The 24266-nt window shown below is 41.0% G+C and overlaps 1 protein-coding gene, 1 long non-coding RNA gene and 1 pseudogene across 6 annotated transcripts in view; 1 reads left to right on the top strand and 2 right to left on the bottom strand.

The window, feature by feature from the left end:
- KYAT3 (kynurenine aminotransferase 3) overlaps positions 1-10305 on the bottom strand; it is a 63522-nt gene extending 53217 nt beyond the window's left edge. Inside the window, exons 1-3 of one of the 3 annotated variants that reach the window (XM_025417739.3) lie at positions 10238-10284; positions 9147-9266; positions 3495-3594 (exon numbers count right to left, since the gene is read on the bottom strand). In XM_025417739.3, coding sequence (XP_025273524.3) covers positions 3495-3593 — 99 coding nt within the window. In that variant the 5' untranslated portion in view covers position 3594; positions 9147-9266; positions 10238-10284. Of the gene's footprint in view, positions 1-3494; positions 3595-9146; positions 9267-10006; positions 10126-10237 lie in introns of those variants that run through there. The other 2 variants (XM_025417738.3, XM_025417740.3) reach the window with 2 other exon arrangements.
- On the bottom strand, positions 5540-5720 carry LOC112641126 (U4 spliceosomal RNA; annotated as a pseudogene).
- A 1889-nt stretch (positions 10306-12194) lies between the features above and the next one.
- On the top strand, positions 12195-17778 carry LOC112640923 (uncharacterized). Of its 3 annotated transcripts, none has more exons than XR_003124351.3 (4): positions 12195-12333; positions 14100-14171; positions 14822-14885; positions 15137-17778. It is a non-coding gene; the product is annotated as an uncharacterized LOC112640923 (long non-coding RNA). The 3 variants fall into 3 exon arrangements; XR_004816786.2 differs by having other exon boundaries at positions 14822-14903; XR_003124350.3 differs by lacking the exon at positions 14100-14171.
- The last annotated feature ends 6488 nt before the right edge of the window (positions 17779-24266 follow it).

Genomic DNA, 24266 nt, shown 5'->3' with positions numbered 1-24266 from the left:
GACCAGCTACTGTAAGTCTTTAATATCTTATGCTAAAGCCTACCATCAACAGGTTAAGGAAACTTTCTCTGACCCCAGTTCAAAGTATTCTGTTGGTCAGTCTGGAGCCTGGTGACTGGGCATTTTGGAAGCACCACTGGGAGAGGGGAACAAAGCAGCTCACAGCCAACTGAGAAGGACCTTACCAAGCGTTTCTGACCACTGACACTGTTGCAAAACTAGAGGGCAGAGTCTTGCATAAACACCTGACAGCTAAAGACAGCCTCACCTGACTTCTGGTCCTGTACAGACACTGGAGATCTCCAAATCAAATTGACAAGGAAGATAAGTTGTTCACGTCAAGGTGAACTGCTTCTGCCCAAGAGGAGGGATCAAGACTTCATTCTTTGACATGAAATCTTTTTTTTCTCTTTTTTCCTTCAGCATTAGTCTGGAAAGATAGTGCCCTCATGGGTGTCTCCCAGGCCATTGCTAAGGTGGGGGGGTGTAATCCTTCTGACTGCTGGTTTGTCATCAAAGATTCCAATCTGTCCATGATGCTAGAGACCCCCTGGTCCCCCTGTGACTAATTTCTCTTCTTTCCTAATGTCACCGCAAATTACAATTAACTCCTCCAAAGTGTTCCATTGATTTCAACTTTTTTAACCAGAACAACCTGTGTCTTTATTTTCTTCAATTATAAGGGTATGCACCAAAAAATAAAAAATAAAAAATAAAAAAATAAGGGTATGCACCCAATAAGACACAACTACTTATGTAAATCTTGATACATCTGTACCTCCTTGTTCTCCTGATTATCTAGCTTACTTGCCCCTCCCTCTAAGACATCACACCAGCAACACCCATCTTTGCAGGGTGTTTATAACAACTCATTCTTATAAGCTAGGAGGTTTTCTTCTGGTAGATGCTGAAAACCTAACGGACTCCAGGCTTGAGAGGGTGAATGCAATAGCGCCTGTGAATGAATTCATTAATAGCAGCACCTAAAGGGAACAGTTGTATGTTTTTTGTGGCAGTTATCATTCTCCTTGGGCCTAAGAATCCCTAGTTGGCACACAGCTGGGCAATGATTCTTAAGTCATCTAATTGTACTGATAACTTTTCATAAGCAAACTAAAACATCTCATTGAATCTATACCATCAAGATAAAAAAGACCTACTAGGAGGCATCCATGATTCAGGATTTGCTTCTTTGGGCAGGGCCACGCTTTTCTGGTCAGGAGTTCATGAAAACAGATGTGATCAGAAACCTCTCCCTCACGTTTGAAGATAATGCACAATCTGTTGCTAATGGGATAGTTGCCCAACAAAGATCTTGAGCCTCTCTAGCAAAAGTTGTCCTTGATAATAGAACAGCTCTTGATTCTCTTTTAGCTGAACAAGGAAGTGTCTGTGTTCAAGCCAACGCCACCTGCTGTGCCTGGATTAGCAAATCTGGAAGTTGAAACTAAATTACATAAAATCACAGAAAAAATGACTCCTTCCATGGGGTCTTTCTTTTTTGACTTCTTTAATTTACTTGATTTTGATTAGTTTGGGTCCTGGGGCCATGGCTCCAAAGTGCATACCAAACACTGGCAATTAATTATCCTCCTTATAGTAATCATAATAATCCCCCTGACGTATTGTATTCTCTCAAAAGCTTTAAATGCATGTTTGTGGCCACTAATCACCAACCAAATGAATGGGCCATCTAAGAAATGAAGAAAGTAACCAACTTAACAAGTGTCAACTGAAAGTTGTGACCTGTGAATATCAAGAGGTTAAGCAGGAATATCATGACCTATAGGTACCACAAAAAGGAAAAATAAAATCTTGTGAGCTTAAGAATAGTAGCTGAGAATGGTGTTAATGCCTTAAATTTTGATCACATCTCTCAGTTACTTGGAGAGCAAGAGAATTGTTCAAAACAAAACCACAAGCCCAAAATGATGTCACTTAGACCAAGTTCCCAAACTGGGGATTAATACCTAACGTAATGTATTAGGTATTCAGAAATGTAGTCTAACCAGTTAGCCAGGAATTTTTCAATTAGTGTCAAAGAATCTACCACGTGGGCCCTCCCACCCCCCAAAGAAAGATGAGGTAATCTGCATAAGACCCCTTGATTTTCCTGCTAAGGAAAAGTTACCTGGCCTGGAATTAATTACTCTCCTTTGCTAATTACTTTCTTTCCTCACTGTCCTTCTACAAAAACCTTCCATTCTGTACAACTCCTTGGAGCTCTTCTCTGCATCCTGAGTGGGATGGGTGCCCTGTTCATGAGTCATTTAATAAACAGCTAGATCTTCAAATGTTCTCAGTTGGATTTTGTTTCATTAACAGTATCACCTGGTACCCAATCCATATTCATATTTTTCTGATTCCTTTAAAAATATCTTTTTTACAGGGGCACTTGGGTGGCTCAGTTGGTTAAACACCTGACTCTTGATTTCTGCTCAGGTCTCTGTGCTCAGCAGGGAGTCTGCTCCACCCCCTCTCTCCTTCTGCCCCTCTGTCCCTCCTCCCTGCTTATGCTCCCTCCTCCCTGCTCAAGTATATGTGCTCTCTATAAAAAAAAAATTTAATATATATCTTTTTTACAGTTTCAGTTTATTGTATCAAGTTTCTAAACAAGGGCCAGGCCAGGTGGCTCAGCGGTTTAGCACCGCCTTCAGCCCGGGGTGTGATCCTGGAGACCTGGGATCAAGTCCCATATGGGGTTCCCTGCGTGGAGCCTGCTTTTCCCTCTGCCTGTGTCTCTGCCTCTCTCTCTCTCTGTGTGTCTTTCATGAATAAATAAAATGTTTAAAAAAAAATATATATATATATAAGTTTCTAAACAAGGTTCATATGTTGTATTTGGTGGATGAAATTTTCAAGCCTCTTTTCAACCTGGAGTAGTCCTTCTGAAATCCCCCCTCTCACTTTTCTCCCATGCCCTGACATGTTGAAGAAACTGGGTTATCTATTCTGTGGTTATGACCCACGTTTTGGACTTGTTTGCTTTCCCATGATTTCACAGAACATGCTCCTCAATCTGCCATATTTTCTATAACCTGGAAGTCACGAGGCCAGCCCTTATAGTCATTATAATATCTTATTTCCAGTAGACAAGGCATGCCCTTGAGAGTGCCAGAACTAGACAGGAGTGAGTGTGGTATTTTGGTTATGCCACTTAAAAGCTGTAACCTTGGGCAACTTCCTACATCTATCTAAGCCTCCACCGTCTCACCTGTAGAACAGGAATATAACAATTCATAACTTGAAGAGTTTTGTAAAGATAAAAAGAGAAATGAATAGGCAATGCCTGGCACTGTGTCTGATACATACACAGGCAAGCAGTAGCTCAGGGAACGTCAGTTCCTGCAATGACAAATGATACCTCTGGTTTATGTATCATAGAAATACTCATTCTATAAAACGCTTATAAAGTAGCTGAAAAATTGTATCTTTTTTTGACACCACAAGATATGTACAGTATTTATCTATATATGTGATTAAGTAATACTTACAGCAGAAGTAGGGAGTCCAAGGATTTTTGAAGAATAAATTGTCTTCAGGAATTTTGCTCTACTCTCAAGAGAGCAGAATCTCCTCTGGGCCAAAAACATGCTACAGAATAAAAGAAAATTTTTAAAAGGAAGAAAATATATGATACTTACATCATTATCAGACACAGGTACCAAAAGACCAGAAACTTATATAAGTAAAAACTTCTGATAGTTGTTTTGTTTCTATATATAATCTCTTGTCACTAGAATCATTATAATAGAATCCTCTTTCTAAAAATTTACGCATCTCATTTTAAACTAGAGATGTGTAAGGATATTATAAATTCAAAAAATAAGGCTCTAATTTAGTCAAGAGTATAAAATTATAGTAAGTAAAAGTTTCATTTGTATGAGGTATAAAAACCAGAATATTTCAATCTAGGAACTACTCAAATTTCAGAATTTTCTGGAAAATAGTCACTGGTAAAACAGCATAATTTTTTACAGTAAATTAAAGTGGTTAGAAACAGAATTTAGCAAGTTGTTTGAAAAGGATTATAGCAAGTCCTTGACAAATAGAAGGAATATATGAATGAATCTTAGATTATTTTCACAAATGATACTTTTCTCAACAATCCCATAGAGAGCTACCAAGCTATTTCAACAGATTCTAGTTACATAACAGGCATGCATTCTGAATTACATCTCTACCTATAAGGAAAAGTGTTATCAAAGAAACATGAAATTCCATTATTATACTGCTACTTACAAGCATAAGAACTCAGCTTCCTAAAAAACATTCAAGTTCACAGAAACTTCTTATAAGGTTTTTTTTTTTTTAAGATTTTATTTATTTATTCATAAGAGACACACACAGAGAGAGAGAGAGAGGCAGAGACACAGGCAGAGGGAGAGGCAGGCTCCACGCAGGGAACCTGATGTGGGACTCGATCTCGGGTCTCCAGGATAACATCCAGGGCTGAAGGCAGGCACTAAACCGCTGAGCCACCCAGGGATCCCCCTTCTTATAAGGTTTTACTGTGAGAATGTTGTATCAGTGGATGGCACTGCCTCCATCTCTAATAGTTAATTAAACTTTAGAAAAAGAGACACACTCTATGGATTCCAAGGAATCCACTGAAGCTAGACAGCTACAAATCTTTTTAAGTTACTGAAACGTTAGACTAGAGAAAGCTCTAAAGGTAAAAAATAATATTTTGTAGTTTCTTAAAAGGTTAAATATAGGGTATCCCTGGGTGGCTCAGCGGTTTAGTGCCTGCCTTCTGCCCAGGATGTGGTTCTGGAGTCCCGGGATCAAGTCCCATGTCGAGCTCTCTGCATGGAGCCTGCTTCTCCCTCTGCCTGTGTCTCTGCCTCTCTCTCTGCATCTTTCATGAATAAATAAAAATTTGAAAAAAAAAAGGTTAAATATAAAATCCTGATTTTGTCAACAAGATCTCAGCTTAAAATGACAGCCTCTTAACCCTTCTACATCACATCAGTCTATTTAAATTCTCTGCAAAGCACTTCTGTTGTTTGGTTGGTCATTCATTCACTCATTCAGTGCTTCATGTGTGTTTAGCTTATCACTGCATTCTCTGGCACACAGTAGGCACTTGATAAATAAAACTATTAAATGACTGAATGAATACATAAAATCAAATTATAAATTAATGATGTAAATGGGCAATTTATGAGTCCTTTTACGAAATACTGATTGCTTTGTAAATAATTAACCCTTATGTTGTCTTTTTTTTCTTCTTAAGATTTTATTTACAAGACACACACACACAGAAGCACAGACCTAGGCAGAGGGAAAAGCAGACTCCCTACGGGAGTCTGATGCAGGACTCGATCCCAGAACCCTGAGATCATGACCTGAGCCAAAGGCAGACGCTCAACCACTAAGCAACCCAGGTGCCCCTGTTGTAAGTCTTTCAAGTTGAAGGACAGGTTTTCTTGAATCAAAATATGCCTATTTTTATGTTATTAACTCTTATGTTCAGGAATAAAATATTAACTAGGTTAGACAATAGGGATTGTTTTAAGGAGAGATATTACCATACCACAGCTACAATATAAAAAAATCTTTATTCACTATCCTGGAGTTATTTGATCTAGGATAACATAGTTGGGGTTTTTTTTCCCCCCAGCAAATAAATGCCCATTTATTTAGCCTAATTTCTATTAGTAATAATCGCGCCTCGGATAAACCTCATTGGCTAGATACTGCCACTGCACAAAGCTATTTATTTAGCCTAATTTCTTAGGTACTTAAGGCAAGTCTAAGTAAAATGCTTTCTTGCAAGTAGACAATTGAGAAAAACCTCTTCTACCTTCTTGAGATAAACTACGGGAAAACACAGCACTAGGAATCAGGATACCTAGATTCTAGTCCTTACTCTGATATTACAGTTTTCTGATATTACAGTTTTCTATCCATGGACTCTTGCTGAACCTTGGTTCCTTCATTTTTCAAAACAGATGAATACATGAATCCTTGATTTGAAGGTAAAGTCAGAAGGTGCTGGTAAGTGAATGATCATGTGTGATCTTAGACTGCAGCTCTTGGGGGATTTCACTCTACATGCGTGAACCATGCCATCTGGCCACCAGGTCTCAGCACCCATTCTTCTTAGGGAGTTGACACTAAATCTACCTGTTTTCATCTGGAAATCCCAAAGCCAAAATCCCATATCCTCTCTAGCTACCTTCAACAGTATATTACCTCCATGATACAACATACTCTCTGGCAAGTGATCCAGTTCTTCCATTTCTTTTCCACTTTCCAAACCTTCCACTGTATCTTTTGGAACAGATGGATCAAAATCAGCAAATGCCAACATATCTTTATGTTCTCAGAGTGTTCTCCTTGCTTTGATGCAATCTTTAATGCAAAATTGTTGCGTGAAGATACCATTTCTATGTTCCTCAGTGCTGGCTTTTGTTCTCATACGCTGCACCTGAGACTTTCTTGCTGTCCATTTTACCACTGCCAGACTACTAGTTCCCTCATCTGCCTCTCCGATGTTATCTCCTGGCCTGCTGGTATCTTCCTATCATTGTTAAAGATTTTGGCATTAGGTATACAGTTTTCTTCTCAACTCAAAGTACGGTGATCATCTCAGATAATTTCAATGGCTTCAGAGATGATAGACTCAACAGCTGGTATCCCCATGTCCATTGCTCATTTGCTCCATTCTATCCTAGTCACTTTCCTACCATCATATCCTAACCCTGCACCTGGCCATTACCTTAATCTGGTCTAATTCGAAAATAACTAATTCAAACATTCTGCTCCTTGACCATAAACTACCATTCCTTTCAATTAATTATCCTATTCTTCAATATTATCAAGATCACTAGGAGGCTGCCTCTCCTTTTCCCAATCAGCTTTCCCTTTCCTTTATTTTCCAATTTAGATGCCAGTTCTACCACGTGGGTAATGTTCTTGACGATGCCTTATCCATCTTATCTGTCCTTTCACCTGTTTGTGACACTCTAGCCCTGGATGAACTCTTCCACAGTGTCTGGCTTTGCCAAGCTGCGGAATGCTGGGGAAAGTCACATAGGATATGTTTGGTTTCACCATAAATTTGTGGTCATTCATCTCAAATTGACCCCAACACTCTCCAGCATTTACACTATATTTTGCTGGGGAAGGATGACAAAATATGCCACCCCAAAATATGCCACTTTAAAATAAGAATTATTTTGGGCTAAAGGCACTTGGAAAACAGCAAATGCAAGAGGAGCAATCCTCTTTCTGAAAACTGAAAATAAAACTCCTAAAAAAAGCATTTGTTTTTGCCTCTTCCTTGGGTCTTCATTCTCTTATGAGGACTCCTGTGTCATACAGAACTTATCTTAAATGTGTGTGCTCTTCTCCTGTCACCGGCCTTATGGCAGTTTAATTCTCAGGCCCAGCTGGAAACCCTCAAAGGATAGGCCATACTTCTCTCCCCATAGTCCAGAATGATTATTTTAATTTTTCCCACACTCCTCTAACCTAAAAGCTCTTAATTCTAAGTAGATGACCTTGCTTCCTATCACAGAGAAAACAAAAGCTATCAGATTCACCATTTCAATTTTCCCAAATCAAAAACACCAAACCCCCCAAATCCTTTGTTTCTTCCCATCACAATAAAGGAAGTGACCCTCCCACAAAAGGATAATTCTTCCTCTCATGACTAAGATCTCATTCACTCCCAGCTCTACTAATTGACCTTGCTCCACTAATTATTACCCCTTTCTCTGGTATATACAAATTTCCTTGCCCACATCTCTTCTAGTTAAAAAACAACAAATACAAAACATAAACAAAAAGCAATACTCTTGACTCTACCTTTTCATCCCTGTTGCTCATTTCCTCTTCAAATCAAAACTCTGTTACTTTCTCTTGAAAGCAAAGCTTTTAAAAAGCTGTTATTAGTTGTCTTCTTTTCCTCAATATACACTCTTTAACCTGGTGCAATCTGACTTTTGTACCAATTACTCCACAGAGGCAGCTCTTGCTCAAGTCAATTTTGATCTTCATATTGTTAAATCCAGTGAACAACTGGCATTCCCTCACTTTCCTTGAGCTCTCTGCAGCCTGTCAAGCCCTGTCTCCTCCCAGAAACACCATGTTCCCGTGGCTTTTGACATACCGTAATCCCTCATTTCCCTCCTACCTCTCCTCTAATCTGCCATTAAATGATGGAATTTCTCAATACCCACATCTGGACTCTCTTCTTCTCATTCATTACTCTCTCACTAAGCAATATGAATGCAGGAAGAACTGTGGGGGCATCAGTGGAAAAAAAAAGGCTCCAAAAAAAATCTAAGTAGGCTGACTTAGGGATTCCGAATCTCTGAAGCTATTTTTTTTCCTGCAATTTACATAAGCACGTTTGACCAGTACTTTCTAATGCAATTAATGCTCCATACATATATTCACAAATAACAAAAATGGATTAACAAATCTGGATGTCATTGAAAAGTTGGGAGAAAACCCAAACATATACGATATTTTATTGTAAACAATATTTTCATTGTATTTTTCCAGTTTCTCCTTAAAAATAATGCTCTGTGAAGAAGACCAGGCAACTGTGAATCGGGGTGATCTGCTAAACCGGATTAAGGCATATTGTAAATAAGGTCAGTTCCATGTCCACATATGCATGATCAACAGAAAATTAAACTATTTCTTTTCATCGGAGTAGACTATTTAAGATGAAGATACTAGAAGGTATGTGTGGCAGAAGCTGAGAAGGCTGGTGAATTGTTGGGGCACAGAAACCACAGCTACAGTGTAAGCAAAACAGTCAAAATGAATTGTACCAAGTTTGAAACTCTGGCCTTGAACTCAAATGATCAATTTAAATATAACCACTTTGCACAGGCACTTTGCACAGGAGAGGTAGGAAGAGATTTAGGTAATCTGATTTTTTTTTTCTTTATAAAAATCTTTAACATTTAAAAGAAAGAATCACATGTTCATCCTGACAGCTTTACCAGAATTGGCCACCCAATAAGTCACACACACGTAGGCACTTAGAAGGTTACTGCACGCCCCTTTCACTGATGGGGTCACGGCGAGGTGGCCACTCTCCCCGCAGTAGGCCCGGAGTGGGTCCTCCACAAGGAGGCCGGTCTCGAACCAGGCTGTGGGGAGGTCCAAGGGACCCTCACCTCCAAATTGTGAAACTAGTGACCTGGCACCATTCCTGTGGCTATTTTCACTCCAGAGCATACTGTTCACTTAAGCAGCCTCGAGTGGGTCGGGAGCTCAAGGAAGGTTAAGGTGAGTGACTGCAAAAAAAAAAAAAAAAAAAAAAAAAAAAAGGCTGACGCTAATTAACGCACAGCCCACGCTGTTAACAGTCTGAGCAAAGATCACTTCTCCTTTAGGCTCTCCCTGCCCGTCCGCTTCTAGAATGTTTATAAGGTTCACCGGTGCAACAGATGGCATCTAGAAGGTGAACAGGCGCTGGCTGGGGGAAACACAGCGGGAATGATAAGCCTCAAAGTCATGTCATTGGGGCAAGAGTGGAAAGAATCAGCCGTCTTTGGCCGGAGCCAGGCTGACGGAGCCAGGCCCGCGACCTGCTGGAAGGCCGCTCGGTGAACGCGGGCTCGTGGACAGCTGCGAGCCCAGGGGGAGACGCGGCTGCGGCTTGCGGGGAAGGGACGAGCTTCCCGCACAGCTCCAGGTGACACCTGCACCGCGGGCGCCGGCTGTGGAAGCGAGCGAGCCGCCCACGTCGTCGCGGGGGTCGGGGGGGGGCAGGCCTCGGGGTCGCCCTCGCGGCGGGCGGCGGGCGGAGGGCGGCGGGCGGCGGGGGCGGCTCTGCTCGCTGCACGCGCACCCCTCAGTCTCCACGTTCACTTACGCGGCCCAACAGCCTCCGTTTCCTTTATTAGGAATCCCGGTTAGGGATGAAGCGGAGTCGGGGTTTCCAAAATGCCAGGCTTGTAAAATGGGGGCGCAAAGCTCTCTCTCTTTTTTTTTTTTGATGACCGGGTGCAGGCCCGCGCCCTGGGAGGCCCACCTCCTGTCCTGAGGACGGTGAACTCCAGCGCCGACGCCCTGCAGCGCCCCCGCGGCCCTCCGAGGCCCGACCCGGGTCACGCCGCCGGCTCCCGAGCGCGAGTCCGGCTCCTCAAGGGGATCCCGCCAGGCGCGCCCCTCCGGCCGCCTCCCGCCTGCCCGGCCGGATCCGCCAGGCTCCGCCAGGCTCCGCGGGCCCCGGCCCCGAGCGCCCACCCGGCGCCCCACTCACCTCCTGCGCACCCGCCTCGCCTCCCCGCTGCCCGCCCTTCTGCGCCGCGGGGCCGGGGGCGGGGCCGGCGGGGGCGGGGCCGGGGGCGGGGCTCGGCCGCGGGGCGGAGCCTGGGCGGACGCGGAGCGCGGATTGGCTGAGGCGCCGGCCGCGGGGGCGGGGCGGGTGGCCCGGGTGCGCGGTGGGCGGTGGGCGGTGGGCGGGAGGCGGGGCAAGGCGCTGCCGCGGGGGTCGGGGTCACGCTCAGCGCCCTGCAGGGGGCGCTCCCGGGCCGCGCGCCGTAGGTGGGGTAGCGGCAGGTCTGGGCAAGGGGGTGGGGCGTGAAGACTAGCCCCGGGGCACTGAGCAGATGTGGGTCCCGGTTTGGGTTGGGGGAGGTTATAGGACAAAGCAAAGTGGGGCACTGCGCTTGGGGCAGGGAAGGGTTGTAGATAGAATGATGTTGGAGGGTGCCTGAGACAGGGCGAGCCTAAAGAGAACGTGGACAGGGGGTTGTACCGTCTACATGGCCTGTGATGGGGGAGGGAAAAAGCAGGAATTTACATTTCTGAAGAGAAAAAAAATCAGTTTGATTAGAGAACTGAGAAGAAAGGGTAGGGGTGTGACACTGAAGGAGGAAAATGTGGGACCCAGGAAATCTAACAAAAATCCCCTACCCCTGGACAAGCAGAGCAGGACTAACTCCATTCTGTGCTACACCCGCCATCTCATGTAAAACCCCCCACACGACCTGCCTATTGTTTAAGGCCCTCCGTCCCCCTAGTTTAGCTGTTAAGCACACCCTTATCAGAAACTAGCACACACAGGAATCCTCTAACCTTTAACCAGACAAGGAATGAAAACCCCTCTTTTGCCCACCAAACCTGCGAGCCAATTCTAACCAGAATAATAGGCTAGTTCAAAGGGTCACTATAGGGTGAATCGTGATTCAATTGGCCACCTGCATGTGGACCAACATGACTGTGCAACTTTCTGCGTAGGTTACAATCTCATTGACCACTGGGCCCTGTAACACTGCTGTGCTTCTTAGTCTTGGGGTCCAAGCCCCTGCTCTGCTGTATGGAGTATATTTGGACCCAAGCTCAAGCTTGTAAATAAACCCTCGTGTACTTGCATCGGTGTCAGCTCCTTGGTGGTTTCTCAGATTTGCAATCTTGGGCACAACAGAAAACACATGACATATTAAAGGTGAAGAAAAAAATCGCCAAAGAGAAAAGGACACCACCTGTCCTTTGGGGGAGGCGGTGCTAACCAAAGCAGTTTGTGTGAAGAATCAGCTTTCCCAATTAGATTTTCTTCCTGTCCTATTTTGAGAAGGCTAGAGGATAGATGAAGTGAGAGTGGCAGGAGCATTGTTATTCAGGCATAGAGGGAGGAGCAAAGATCATCTTTGGTTGAAATAATACTCTTTGACTAGGTACAAAGAGGTTCAGGAGTCGATTAATAGAGAAATTACTGGGTGCTACAGAGTCCCTACCCCTAGATTAGGAACTATTGTGAAGGCCATTCAGTTGTCAGTGTTCTCCATCAGTTTGCCAATATTCCCCATATTTGCTGGAGAATATTGGTGGGCTTCTGGACCACCAAGAACCCACCTGTAGCCAGAAAGTTGGGTGTATTACTCATTGCAATGAGGGAGAACACACACCTCGGGGAACCATGGATCATTTCAATAACAGTGTTAGAAATGACCTAGTATAAAATTTGGGCATGTATTACGTGATTTGGGGGTAGGATCCAGGAAAGGGAGGTTCATTCTGTTTTGGGTGCTGTCAGGAAGTAGAAGTGATTTTAAGATGAGGTATCATATGGCATTTTATGTAGAACGACAGAGGAAAATTGCAAGGCAAATTCATAATTGCTAAAGAGGCAACAATTTTGCTAGATGGGAGAGGAGGAAATTTAGTATTTTTGTAGTTTTCACAATGACTTTGTTTTCCAATCTGTGTTTAGGTAAGATTATTAAGTGATCTTGTCTGTTGTCTCACTTCATCATGATCACAGAGTGATTTTGGCTCATGTTGACGTTCTGTAAGATTGTTATATTCTATAAAGGAAGACCGCAGCCAGTTCCTAACAACACTGAAGTCTTAAGAGTAAGTGCCAGTTCAGTTCCCAATGCCTGGTGCTGCTTTCCTTTTTCTCACAGTTAACAAATATGAGTTGAATACATAGGTGCTGGGGCTACTTGAGAAAATGAGGCAGAGGAAGTGTATGTCATAAACCTTACAGAGGGAGAAACACACATGGTAGAGGAGTTACTATGTACAGGGACTTCAGAGGATGATAAGTGCTGTAATAGAAGCAATGATGGGTGGAGACAGCAGATGGTTTAAATAGAATGGTCCGGAAAGGGTTTTTGTTTTGTTTTATTTTGTTTTTGAGGTAACATTCTTTTTTTTTTTTTTAGATTTTATTTATTTATTCATGAGAGACACAGAGAGAGAAAGAGGAAGAGACACAGGCAAAGGGAGAAGCAGGCTCCATGCAGGGAGCCTGATGTGGGAGTCGATCCCCCGTCTCCAGGATCACACCCTGGGCTGAAGGTGGCACTAAACTGCTGAGCCACCAGGGCTGCCCTTGAGGTGACATTCAATCCTGAATTGAATGATGAAGAGGCAACCTTGCAGAAAATGATTCTGGAAAAGAAAACAGTAGTGGTAGAGGCCCTGATAGGGAAACAAACCTGGCATGTTCAAGGAATAAAGGAGACCAGTGTAGTAAAAGCATATCAGTCCAGAGGGAAAGTGTTCCCAGATTGGGGTGGAGAAGAAGGCAGGAGCCGTGTCATGCAGAGCTTTGTAGACTACGGAAAGGAGTTTAAATTTTATTCTGAAGCACCCATTGGAAAACCTTTAGCTGAGGAATAATGTAATCTTAATTACATTTTTAAAAGATACTCTAGGGGATCCCTGGGTGGCTCAGTGGTTTGGCACCTGCCTTTGGCCCAGGGCGTGATCCTGGAGCCCCGGGATCGAGTCCTGTGTCGGGCTCCCAGCATGGAGCCTGCTTCTCCCTCCCTCTGCCTCTCTCTCTCTCTCTCTCTCTGTCTATCATAAATAAATAAATCTTTAAAAAAATATTTTTAAAAAAATAAAAGATACTCTAGGTGCTTTGGAGAAGAGACTTGGGAGCAGGCAAGAGTTGAGTCCTCTGGGGGTAAATCTATTGCCTTTTTTGGCTTTCTTCATGACTGGTCTAGAACTCTGAATCTGCTGTCTACGACCTGCCCATTTACTTTCTAACTTCTACAATTTTTGTTGCCACTCTCTTTCCTCTTGTTTTTGTTCCCATGGGCTTATGGCTTAAAAGAATCTCCTTACTGTTATTTTAGCGGGGCTTACGTTGAGCCAAAATATAAGTATCTTTGATACGCCATCTCTTGGTAGTGTTGTTATTGGTTTATATACATATTCATTAAATGACTGAATGACCAAATGCTGAGCATTCAAATGTTCTGTTCGTATATGTTAAACTCATGTTGGTATTTAAAAGAAAAATATAAGTGACTCCCTGGAATTAATAGCTCACAGGTATATTTTCCTTATAGCTTCTGCTTTTTTGAAAAAGATTTTGTTTATTTATGAGAGACACACAGAGAGAGGCAGACACTTAGGCAGAGGGAGAAGCAGGCACCTTCCCAGGATCCCAGGATCATGACCCCAGCCAAAGGCAGATGCTCAACCACTGAGCCACCCAGGTGCCCCTGCTCATTTGTTCTGTGACTATAAAGACAGTATCTTCCTATGTAGTTAAAGCCTTTCCATTGCTTCATATAGAGAACTAAAAATATTCTGAAATATAGCATAGAGAAGACAGTATAGCACAGCAGCTAAACCGAACTCTCTGGTTCAAATCCTAGCTCTGCAATTATCTAGCTGTGCAACCTTGGGCAAGTTGCTCTATTTCTCTACACTTTCCTCATCTGTAAAATGTGAGTAGTAGAACATTACTTATAGAGCTGCTATGAGGATTAGATGATTTTCTAGACCCCAAAAAAGCTTAGGACAGTACTTGGTTCTTAGTACTATAAAATTGTTCCATAATGAAAGAGAATCTTTGGGGGGAAGCTGCTAATTATCCCCTAATATTTAGTATTCTCTTCTTCTGTAATAAAAGAATTGTGACTGAACTAATGTGAGCTCCTTCCTTGGTAAGTCACAGATAGAAACTATACAAGGTCAGTTGTCGCACAAAGGATACTTTATTTGCAGCAAATAAAGAGAGCATGGGGAGTAGCTTCCAAAGCCCTCACTCCCCGAGCAAGGGTGAATGGATTCTTTTTACTTTGAGTTAGGACGAATATTTAGAAAGGGAAGCCTTGTCATCATTGTAAAGGCAGGCATAAGGTCATGCATGTGCTTTCAGAAAACATGCCTGTACACTGTATGTTATGTAAATGAGACTTGTGTCCTTCTTCAGTGGAGATAAAGGTCATTCTCAGTCATTATGGAGGTCTCTCCATGGTGGGTCTGCACAGGTGTGAATGGGGGCGGGGGCACTCAAACTGGTCTGGGTGGTCTGGATGGTCATTATTGCTTGAGGGGCCATTTTGGCTTCCTTAATGGGATGCTCTGCCTATAGGGTCTTTTGCCAGAGTGAAGAGATAAACTGGAAAGAAGAGCTTAGAGAAAAATGTGGGACGAAGGTCAGTAGATATGAGCAGGTGAGCAGTTAGTTAAGTTAGTTCAGGTCTTGGGGTTTAGCTGATGACAGAACTTTCAAGTTTCAGCAGAGTTTGTGGGTATTTGGTATAAAGACTGCACTGTAGCTGGGTTGGACCTAAAACTAAATTCTGGCTACTGGGGTATACATGAAAACTCTATGGGCTTCATCCAGGAAAAGTCTTAAAGGGCTAGCATGCCTTACTACTGTTTTGTTTTGCACTTTCCCTGACAGTTTGAGTACAAACATGATTGCTGCAGCTCGAGGGGACCACCACATGGAATCTGCAAGTTAAAGATGGTAGAGCAATAGAATGGGAGAGAAGGAGCCTGAGCCCTGACCACTCCAGCTTGAGACCTGCTATATTTAAGTGAAAGAGAAATCAACCTTGATTTTAACTCTTTTATATGAATTTTCTGACATACTCTTGTACTATGACCGTTGATGGTTTCCTGACTCTTCTAGTTTGCTTATGAAAGGCATTCCACTTTACTTTTACATGACCTCCCAAGTGATAATAGAGGAGTGACCTGGAGGAGAAGAAGGTGGAAGCAAAGCCTCATTATCTGGAAATGCTTCACAGGAGGTATCAGTCACTTCTAGGTACTAAGAGGCAGGCAGGCCAAACAACATTCTCCTTTTACCTTTATAACCCAACGGCAGTGCTAAGAGGGACCTTCTGGGAAAGGAAGACAGTTAAGTCTGGCTTTATAACTTCTTAAAGCCTTTTCCACCTTACATTCCTGCTATAAAGAGGTAGGTTCTTGAAAGCAGATGAGAATAGATCTTTAGCATTTCAGCATTCTCACCACACACACACACACTGTACACACACACACACACACAGAGTTGACTATTAACTATGTGAGATGATGGATGTGGTAATTATATTGACCTTGGTAATCATTCTACTGTGTGTGTGTGTGTCAAAAAAATAAAGAGTAGTGTCCAGTTTTCACCCTCATGGAGCTATTTTAAACACAATATTTTGAGTGTGTTATTAAATTAAATTAATGCTTTCTAGCCAGATAAATAATAGCTGTACAAACATTCATTTAAGTATTTCAAAAACTGTAATAGAAATTATACATTTACTCATAGAAAGCCTGCCTAAAGTAACTATGTATCTATTTATCTATTTGTCTATCCACCTGACTGTCTATCCACACACACATTTGGCTGGATTTATAGCAATTTAGCTATTAGCATTAGTTACTTAAGCCATTCAGAAAGTCTTCACAGTGTTCGAACAATCTTTTAAGAGAAAAAATCAAGTTGATTTTAAAAACCAACTTAGTAGGAAAAAAATCATTCAAAACATGGGGTCCATATGTAAGATATAATAAAAGTTATCCTTATGAAGGCTTTGGAAAGTACTGTACCCTTCTAGGTTGGGTGTGTGGCTTCTGGCTACATAGTGTTAGAAAATGTCCTTACGCAAGTGAGTATCATTGTGTTAGAACCTAGTAGAAATTTATCTTCTCAGGGAGGTGTCATGTGTTCTTTCTCAATCTGACTTTGCCTCTGGATTTCCTGGTTCACATTCATGATGGAGATCTCCAGCTTTCAGGGCCTCTCTCTTACAGGCTAAATGCAGATTCTCAGCATACAGTTGATGGCCTTTTAATCCCTCAATCTGTCATAGTGTGCAATATCTCTTTGGCACTGCTGCCTGTCCAGTCAGTACCACATGCTTTATGCTGGGTGGATCTCCAGAGCAATGGCAGGAAATGAACACCAGATTCTCTAGGCCTGTAAGGAAGAGGCAATGATGAAATCCTATGGGGGAGAGGGAGAGAGAAGATTCTCCTTTAAATAGTGCAGGAATATATATAACTATCAAACTCTGGCAATATTCAATATGATGTTAGATAACCAAGTGGTAAACTTTCAGGGAGAAACATCAGGACTGGAGCTGTATTGATAAATACCCTACAGATGTTCATTCATATGTTTAAAGATATTCATGGTATGGAGTGTTTACTATGCCAGGGACCCTTCTGGACTCTGCTGATTCCAGTGATGAATGGAACAGTTCCTGTTCATTCTTATATTCCAGGGAGGGTGACAGGCAATATAGCTGGGCAAACTCACGTGGTTACAGGCAGTGATAAAATACTGTGACGAAAAATTAAAATGTTGGCCACTAGATGGAGCTCATTGCCTTTTTCATTTCACTTACCAATCCATTCAAAAAGAGAGAGATGCTGAGTGCATGATATACTATTAAAGTTCTGTTTTGGGGCCAGGTGATATAGGTGTCTCTCTCTCTCTCCCTACATCTCTCTCCTTTAAAAAAAGATTTTATTTATTTATTCATGAGAGACAGGAAAGAGAGGAGAGACAGGAGGCTGAAGGAGAAGCAGGCTCCATGCATGGAGCGCTATGTACGACTTGATCCCAGGAGCCCTGGATCACGCCCTGAGCCAAAGGCAGACCTCTGAGCCACCCAGGCGTCCCCCTACATCTCCTTCCTAATACAGATTTTCTGTTTCTACTAATTGAAGGGGAAATATAGTGAAGACATGCTACAGAGTCAACAGAGACATCTAGTGGTAGGTGGATTAGATCAACTCCTCCCTAAATTGTACAAATCCTCTCCCGTCAATTTCCTGGGTATTTACTTTTATGTATTTATTTGTTTAATATCTGCTTTTGCCACTAGACTATTAGCTCCTTGAGAGAGGGACCATAGGTATGCTTCCCAGTCCTTGACAGAGGACCTAGTAGGTACTTAGTAAGTACCTTTTGAGGGAATGAATCCCTTTAGCCCAAGCCATTGCTGTTTTCCATGTGGTCACATCTAACTCCCTAGGGACTCTGTTTTGATGTTTGGTTGGGGGAAAATCTACATAATAAAAACTTGGGTTAATTTGCCTGTCTTGTATTCTTCTTCTCTATCAAAGAACTCTCAGTAGGTGTGAAGTGTGTGTGTGTGTGTGTGTGTGTGTGTGTATTAGAAATATTTTTTGGCATTCTGAGTTTGGGGCCATATTTTTTCCTTTTAATACTTGGAGAAAGTCTAACACACAAAACGGACACACACACACTCTTTTTCTTTTTCTTTATCTTTTTCTTTTCTTTTTCTCTTTCTTTCTTTCTTTCTTTCTTTCTTTCTTTCTTTCTTTCTTTCTTTCTTTCTTTCTTTCTTTCTTCTTTCTTTCTTTTTTTAGAGCATGCACATGCTCCAGTGGGAAGGGGGAGGAGCAGAGGGAGAGGGAGAGAATCTTAAGCAGGCTCCATGGTCATGCAGAGTCCATGACTCTGAGATCATGACCTGGGCAGAAATCAAGAGTTGGTTGCTTAACAGACTGAGTCACCCTGGTGCCCTGTACAATGGACATATTTTTAGTGCCCAATGGAACATAACCAATGTTAGGTTATGTTTTTGTCAGGGCTGACACTAGAAAAAAGGGTCTTGAACCTTCTCTTCAGTGAGTAGAAGGAACATCATAAAAACTAGTAGGGAAATAGAAACTAAGGAGATTCATGTGTCATGATCTGTCCCATAATCTCTCAGTCTTAGAAAGGTTTTCAGCTTAGAGATCCTCTGCATGTTTTGTTACATTTATACCTAAGTTTCTTTCTATTGTTGTTGCTGTTGTAAATGGCATTGTTATTTAAATTCTGGTTTCCAATTGTTCATTGCTTGTATATAGAAATGCAATTGAAGATAAGTTTTTTAAAAATTATTGAATTGAAATTGACATACAATGTTACATTAATTTCAGGTGTGTAATTACCTTTTAGAAGGTAGAGGAGAGACAGGAAAGTATCCCCCAAACTGAGAACCTGCTTTGAGACAGAAAACGAAGGAGGCCACTTCATACAGTTTACATAGTTTTATTCAGGGAAACTTACAGGGAAGATTTGGTGGAGGATGATCCATATCAGTTGTATAGTTATTCTCCACAAAATTCATACTTTAGTCCCCAGATTTTATAGAGAGAGGGGACATGCAGAATGGGCACTGTAGTGAGAGCAAAGGGTTCACACGTACCTTAAAGGGTTTTCATAGGCCTGACAGCTACCCTTCAGTTAGATTTTGTGGTACTACCTATGTGTCAGGAGAAAAAGATATTTTCTCTAACAGATTCCTGGGAGGACAAAGCAAGCCTGCCCCCTTCCCTACCTTAACAGGCACTTCTAAGGTACGTATATCAATCTCCAAGGGGCCTGAACACATAGCCAGTGATGGAGTCAGTATTGTCAGCACTTCTACAGACATACTACAGACCTGACAATTCTATGCATTATTTAATGTTTGCCACAACTCGTATGGTCACCATCTGTCACTACACAACATATTACAATATTACTGACTATATCTCCTATGCTGTACTTTTCATCTCCATAACTTATTTTAAAAATAGAAGTTTGTATCTCTTAATCCCCTTCCCCTATTTCTTCCATCTCCCCACCCACTTCCCCTCTGGCAACCACCAGTTTATTCTCTGTATTTAAGAGTCTGTTTTTTTAACTGAAATCATATGATATTTGTCTTTGTCTGTTTGGTTTATTTCATTTAGCATAATACCCTCTATGTCCATCCATGTTTGAGAGAGTGAGCGAGCACTAGCAGGGGGAGGGGCAGAGGGAGAAGCAGAAGGAGAAGCAGACTCGCTGCTGAGCAGGGGCCCCATGTGGGCCTTCATCCCAGGACCATGAGATCATGACTTGAGCCGAAGGCAGATGCTTAACTGGCTGAGCCACCCAGGTGCCCCTAAACTGACCTATTAGTTCTAAGAGGTTGTTTTGGTAGATTCTCTGGGATTTTATGTATGGACAGTAATGTTGTCTAAGAATAAAACAGTTTTATCCTTTCTGATCTATATGCCTTTTATATACTTTTCCCGCCATACTGTGCTATAACTTTCGGTATAATGTTAAACAGGAGTGGTAAGAGTAGATATCCTTGCTTTGTTCCTGGGATAGGGGCAAAGCAGTCAGTTTTTCTTTTCTTTTTTTTTTTTAATTTGTATTTATTTATGATAATCACAGAGAGAGAGAGAGAGACACACACACAGGCAGAGGGAGAAACAGGCTCCATGCACCGGGAGCCCGACGTGGGATTCGATCCCCGGTCTCCAGGATCGCGCCCTGGGCCAAAGGCAGGCGCTAAACTGCTGCGCCACCCAGGGATCCCAGTTTTTCTTCATTTAATATGATGTTACCTGTAGGGTTTTTGTAGATATCTGTTATCAGCTTGAAGAAGTTCACTTTCTCCTAGTTTGCTGAGAGTTTTATCCATAAATAGGTCTATTATTCTGTTGAAGTTTTCTGCATTTATTTATATTCTCTTGTTTCCTTTGCTCTGCAGAAGATTGACTTGATGTAGTCTCACTTGGTTTGTTTTTGCTTCTGTGGCCTGTATTTTTGGGTTATATCTAAGAAACCATCACCAGAGCCAATGTTAAAAAGATTTGCTCTGTTTTTTTCCTAAGAGTTTTACCATTTTAGGTCTTATGTTAAAGTCTTCATTTTGAGTTGATTTTTGTGTATGGTTGTAAAGGAAGGATCCAATGTAATTTTTTTGTATATGGATATCCATTTTTCCCCAATACCACTTGTGAAAGACACTATCATTTCTCCATTGTGGAAGAGACTACCATTTCTCTATTTTTGTTGGCATCCTTGTCAAATATTTGTTGATTTTTCCCTGAGATGCAAGGTTGGTTCAACATACACAAAGCAATAAACAAGATACACCATATTAACAGAAATAAAGATAAAAATCATCTCAATGTAGACACATGTGCATAAAGTATTTGATAAAATTCAACGTTTTTTCATGATAAAAAACTCATAAACTAGGTATATAAAGAATGTATCTCAACATAATACAGACAAGCCTGCAGCTAACAATATACTCAATGATGATCAGGAACAAGACAAGGATACCATTCTCACCACTTCTATTCAACATAGTACCAGAGTCCTAGCCAAAACAATTAGGCAAGAAAAAGAAATAAAAGAAGTCCAAATCAGAAAGGAAGATTAATGTTATCTGTATTTGCAGATAATATCATCCTATAGGTAGAAAGCCTTAAACTCCATAAAAATTCTTAGAATCCATAAACAAAGTTTAGTCTTTGTGTGTCCTTAAAGCTAAATGGAATTTCTAATAAGCAACATATTGTTGGATCCTGTTTTTTAAAAAATTTTCACAAATTTAAATTCCTGTTTTTAAAATCCATTTAATGATTCATTTAATTGGAGAATTTAACTCAATTACTTTTTAAAAAATATTCATTTACTTTTAAAATAATTATAGATAGGTAAGGACTTATACCTACCATTTTGTTAACTGTTTTCTGATTGTTTTGTCATTGCTTTGCTCCTTTCTTCCTCTCTTGCTGTCTTCCTTTGTGATTTGTTGATTTTTTATAGTGCTTTGATTCTTTTCTATCTATTGTGTGTCAACTAGAGGACTTTTTCTTTGTGATTATTATGAAGCACATATAAAATATATGTCTATTTTACATTGGTAACAACTTAACTTCAATCACATACTAAAACCACACTTTTACATTGCTCCTCCCACATTTTATGCTATTATGCCATACTTTACATGTCTATATTGTGTATCCATCAACAAATTATTGTTGCTCCAGTTATTTTAATAATTTTATCATGTAACTTTATACTAGAGTTAAAAGTGATTTGTGCACCATCATTACAGTATTAGAATATTCTGAATTTGACTATATATTTATCTGACCAATAAGCTCAATACTTTCACTGTTTTCATTTTGTCACTTAGTACTCTTTTGTTTCAACTTGTAGGAGTATCAATAGCATTTCTTGTAAGTTAGGTCTTGTGTTAAAGAAGTCCCTTGGGGGATGCCTGGGTTCCTCAGTGATTAAGCATCTGTCTTTGACTCAGGGCATGATCCTGGGTCCTAGGATCAAGTCTCACATCGAGTCCCACATCAGGCTCCCCCCAAGGAACCTGCTTCTCCCTCTGCCCTCTGTCTTAAAAAAAAAAAAAAAACTGTCTTTCAGACATGAGGAAGAGTTAAAGACATTCTCAAACAAACAGAACTTGAGGGACTTCTTTTTTTTTATTTTTTAAGATTTTATTTATTTATTCATGAGATACACAGAAAGAGAGGCAGAGACACAGGTGGAGGGAGAAGCAGGTTCCCTGCAGGGAGCCCGATGTGGGACTCCATCCCAGGACCCCAGGATCATGCCCTGAGCTGAAGGCAGATGCCAACCACTGAGCCACCCAGGTGCCCCCGAAAGACAGTTTTGCTAGGCATAGTATTCTCGTTTGGCATTTTTTTCTTTTGGCATTTTGAATATATTATCTCTCTGCAAAGGTTAAGCTATTCACTGATAACCTTCTGGGGATCCCTTTGTATGTGACAAAATACTTTTCCCTCGCTGCATGCAAAGTTCTCTTGTCTTTGAATTTTGAGAATTTGGCTTATGATATTGGTTGATTCTTTGGTTAATCTTCTTTGGTTGATTTTGCTAGGAGTCCTTTTAGTTTCATGAATCTGAGTGTCCACATCCCTCCAAAGATTTGGGGAATTTCCAGCCATAATTATTTAATTATTATTTAGATAAGAGAGCCCTTATCTCTCTTCTCCTTTTTGGATTCCCTTAATGCATATATTTCTTTGTTTGTTGATATCCAATATGTCTCATAGGCTTTCCTTATTCTTTTTCTTTTTATTCTTTTAACTGGTTAATTTCAAATGACCTGTCTTCAAAGCCATTTTTATCTTGATGAAGACTCAAAAGTTCATTTTTGCTGCTGTTTACCTTGCCTTTAGCAATTTGTCTAGGAAGAAGTTACTATGGCCAAGATCAAAGAAGTTTCTGCCTGTGTTCTCCTCTAGGATTTTGATGATTTCCTGTCTCACATTTAGATCTTTCATCCATCTTAAATTTATTTTTGTACATGATGTAAGAAAGTAATACAGTTTCATCCTTTGGCATGTTGCTGTCCAGTTTTCCCAGCACCGTTTGTTGAAGCGATTGTTTTTTTCCATTGGGTTTTCTTTTCTGCTTTGTCAAAGATATAGCTGTGGGTCTATTTCTGGATTTTCTATTCTATCCCTTGATATATGTGTCTGTTTTCGGCCAGTACCATACTGTCTTGATGACTATAGCTTTGTAATATAGCTTGAAATATAGAATGGTGATGTCTCCAATTTTGCTTTTCTTTTTCAGGATTGCTTTGGCTATTCAATGTCTTTTGTGGTTCCATACAAATTTTAGGATTGTTTGTTCTAGCTCTGTGAAAAATGCTGGTGATGTTTTGTTAGAGATTACATTAAATGTGTAAATTGTTAAAATAGACATTTTAACAATGTTTGTTCTTCCAATCCATGAGCATGAAATGCTTTTTTGTTTCTTCGTGTCCTTTTCAATTTTTTTCATAAGTGTTCTATAGTTTTCAGAGTACAAATTCTTTTATCTCTTAAGTTTATTCCTAGGTATCTTAGTGTTTTTGTGCAATTGCAAATGGAGATTCCGTGGTTTTTTTTCTGCTGCTTCTTTATCTGTGTATAGAAATGCCACAGATTTCTGTACATTGTTTTTTTTGTCCTGCAACTTTGCTTCTGGCTAGAACTAAGTTCTAGCGATTTTTTGGTGGATTGTTTTGAGTTTTCTACATAGAATATCATGTCATCTGCAAATAGTGAAAGTTAGACTTCTTCCTTGCTGATTTGGATACGTTTTATTTCCTTTTGTTTTTTGATTACTGAGGCTAAGACTTCCAGTACTATGTTAAATAGTAATAGTTAGAGTGGACATCCTTCTCTTGTTCCTTCTGTGAGAGAAATGTTTTTAATACAAAAACATCATAAGGTTAAGCAAATATAGGTATTTTTTTAAGGTTTTATTTATTTGTGTGTGTGTGAGAGAGAAAGAGAGAGCATAAGCCAGGGAACCCCCGGGTGGAAGCAGACTCTCTGCTGAGTGTCCCTGGACTCCTGGATCATGACCTGAGTTGAAGGTAGATGCTTAACTGACTAAACCACTTGGGTGCCCTGTAAATATAGGTCTTAACATTGGTAGCTTTGGTAGACTGAAAGCTTATAGGCTTGACTTACCCTTTTCTTGTTATTGTATTACCCAATGACCCATTTCAGATCTACTATATCAGAAATCACAGGAAGGGTAAGGGCCAGGGAATCTTTATATTGAATAAAACAGTTTTAATGCATGGCTGGATTGTGGACCACTGGCGAAAGCAACATGCCCCCCTGGAGAGAGAGCTTTATTTTATTCCTGGAGATAATATAGAAAAAGTACTAAAAGAGGTATCAGATCATTTGAAATCTGGTATAGACTCATGCTACCAAGCTAGGAAGGAAGTTGTGTAGATTTGCTTAGTTCCAATGTT

This window comes from Canis lupus, chromosome 6, assembly GCF_003254725.2.
Source record: "Canis lupus dingo isolate Sandy chromosome 6, ASM325472v2, whole genome shotgun sequence".
In the NCBI taxonomy this organism is placed as follows: Eukaryota; Metazoa; Chordata; class Mammalia; order Carnivora; family Canidae; genus Canis; species Canis lupus.
Note: the sequence above shows the minus strand (reverse complement) of the source record. Positions and strands in the feature narration are given on the sequence as shown.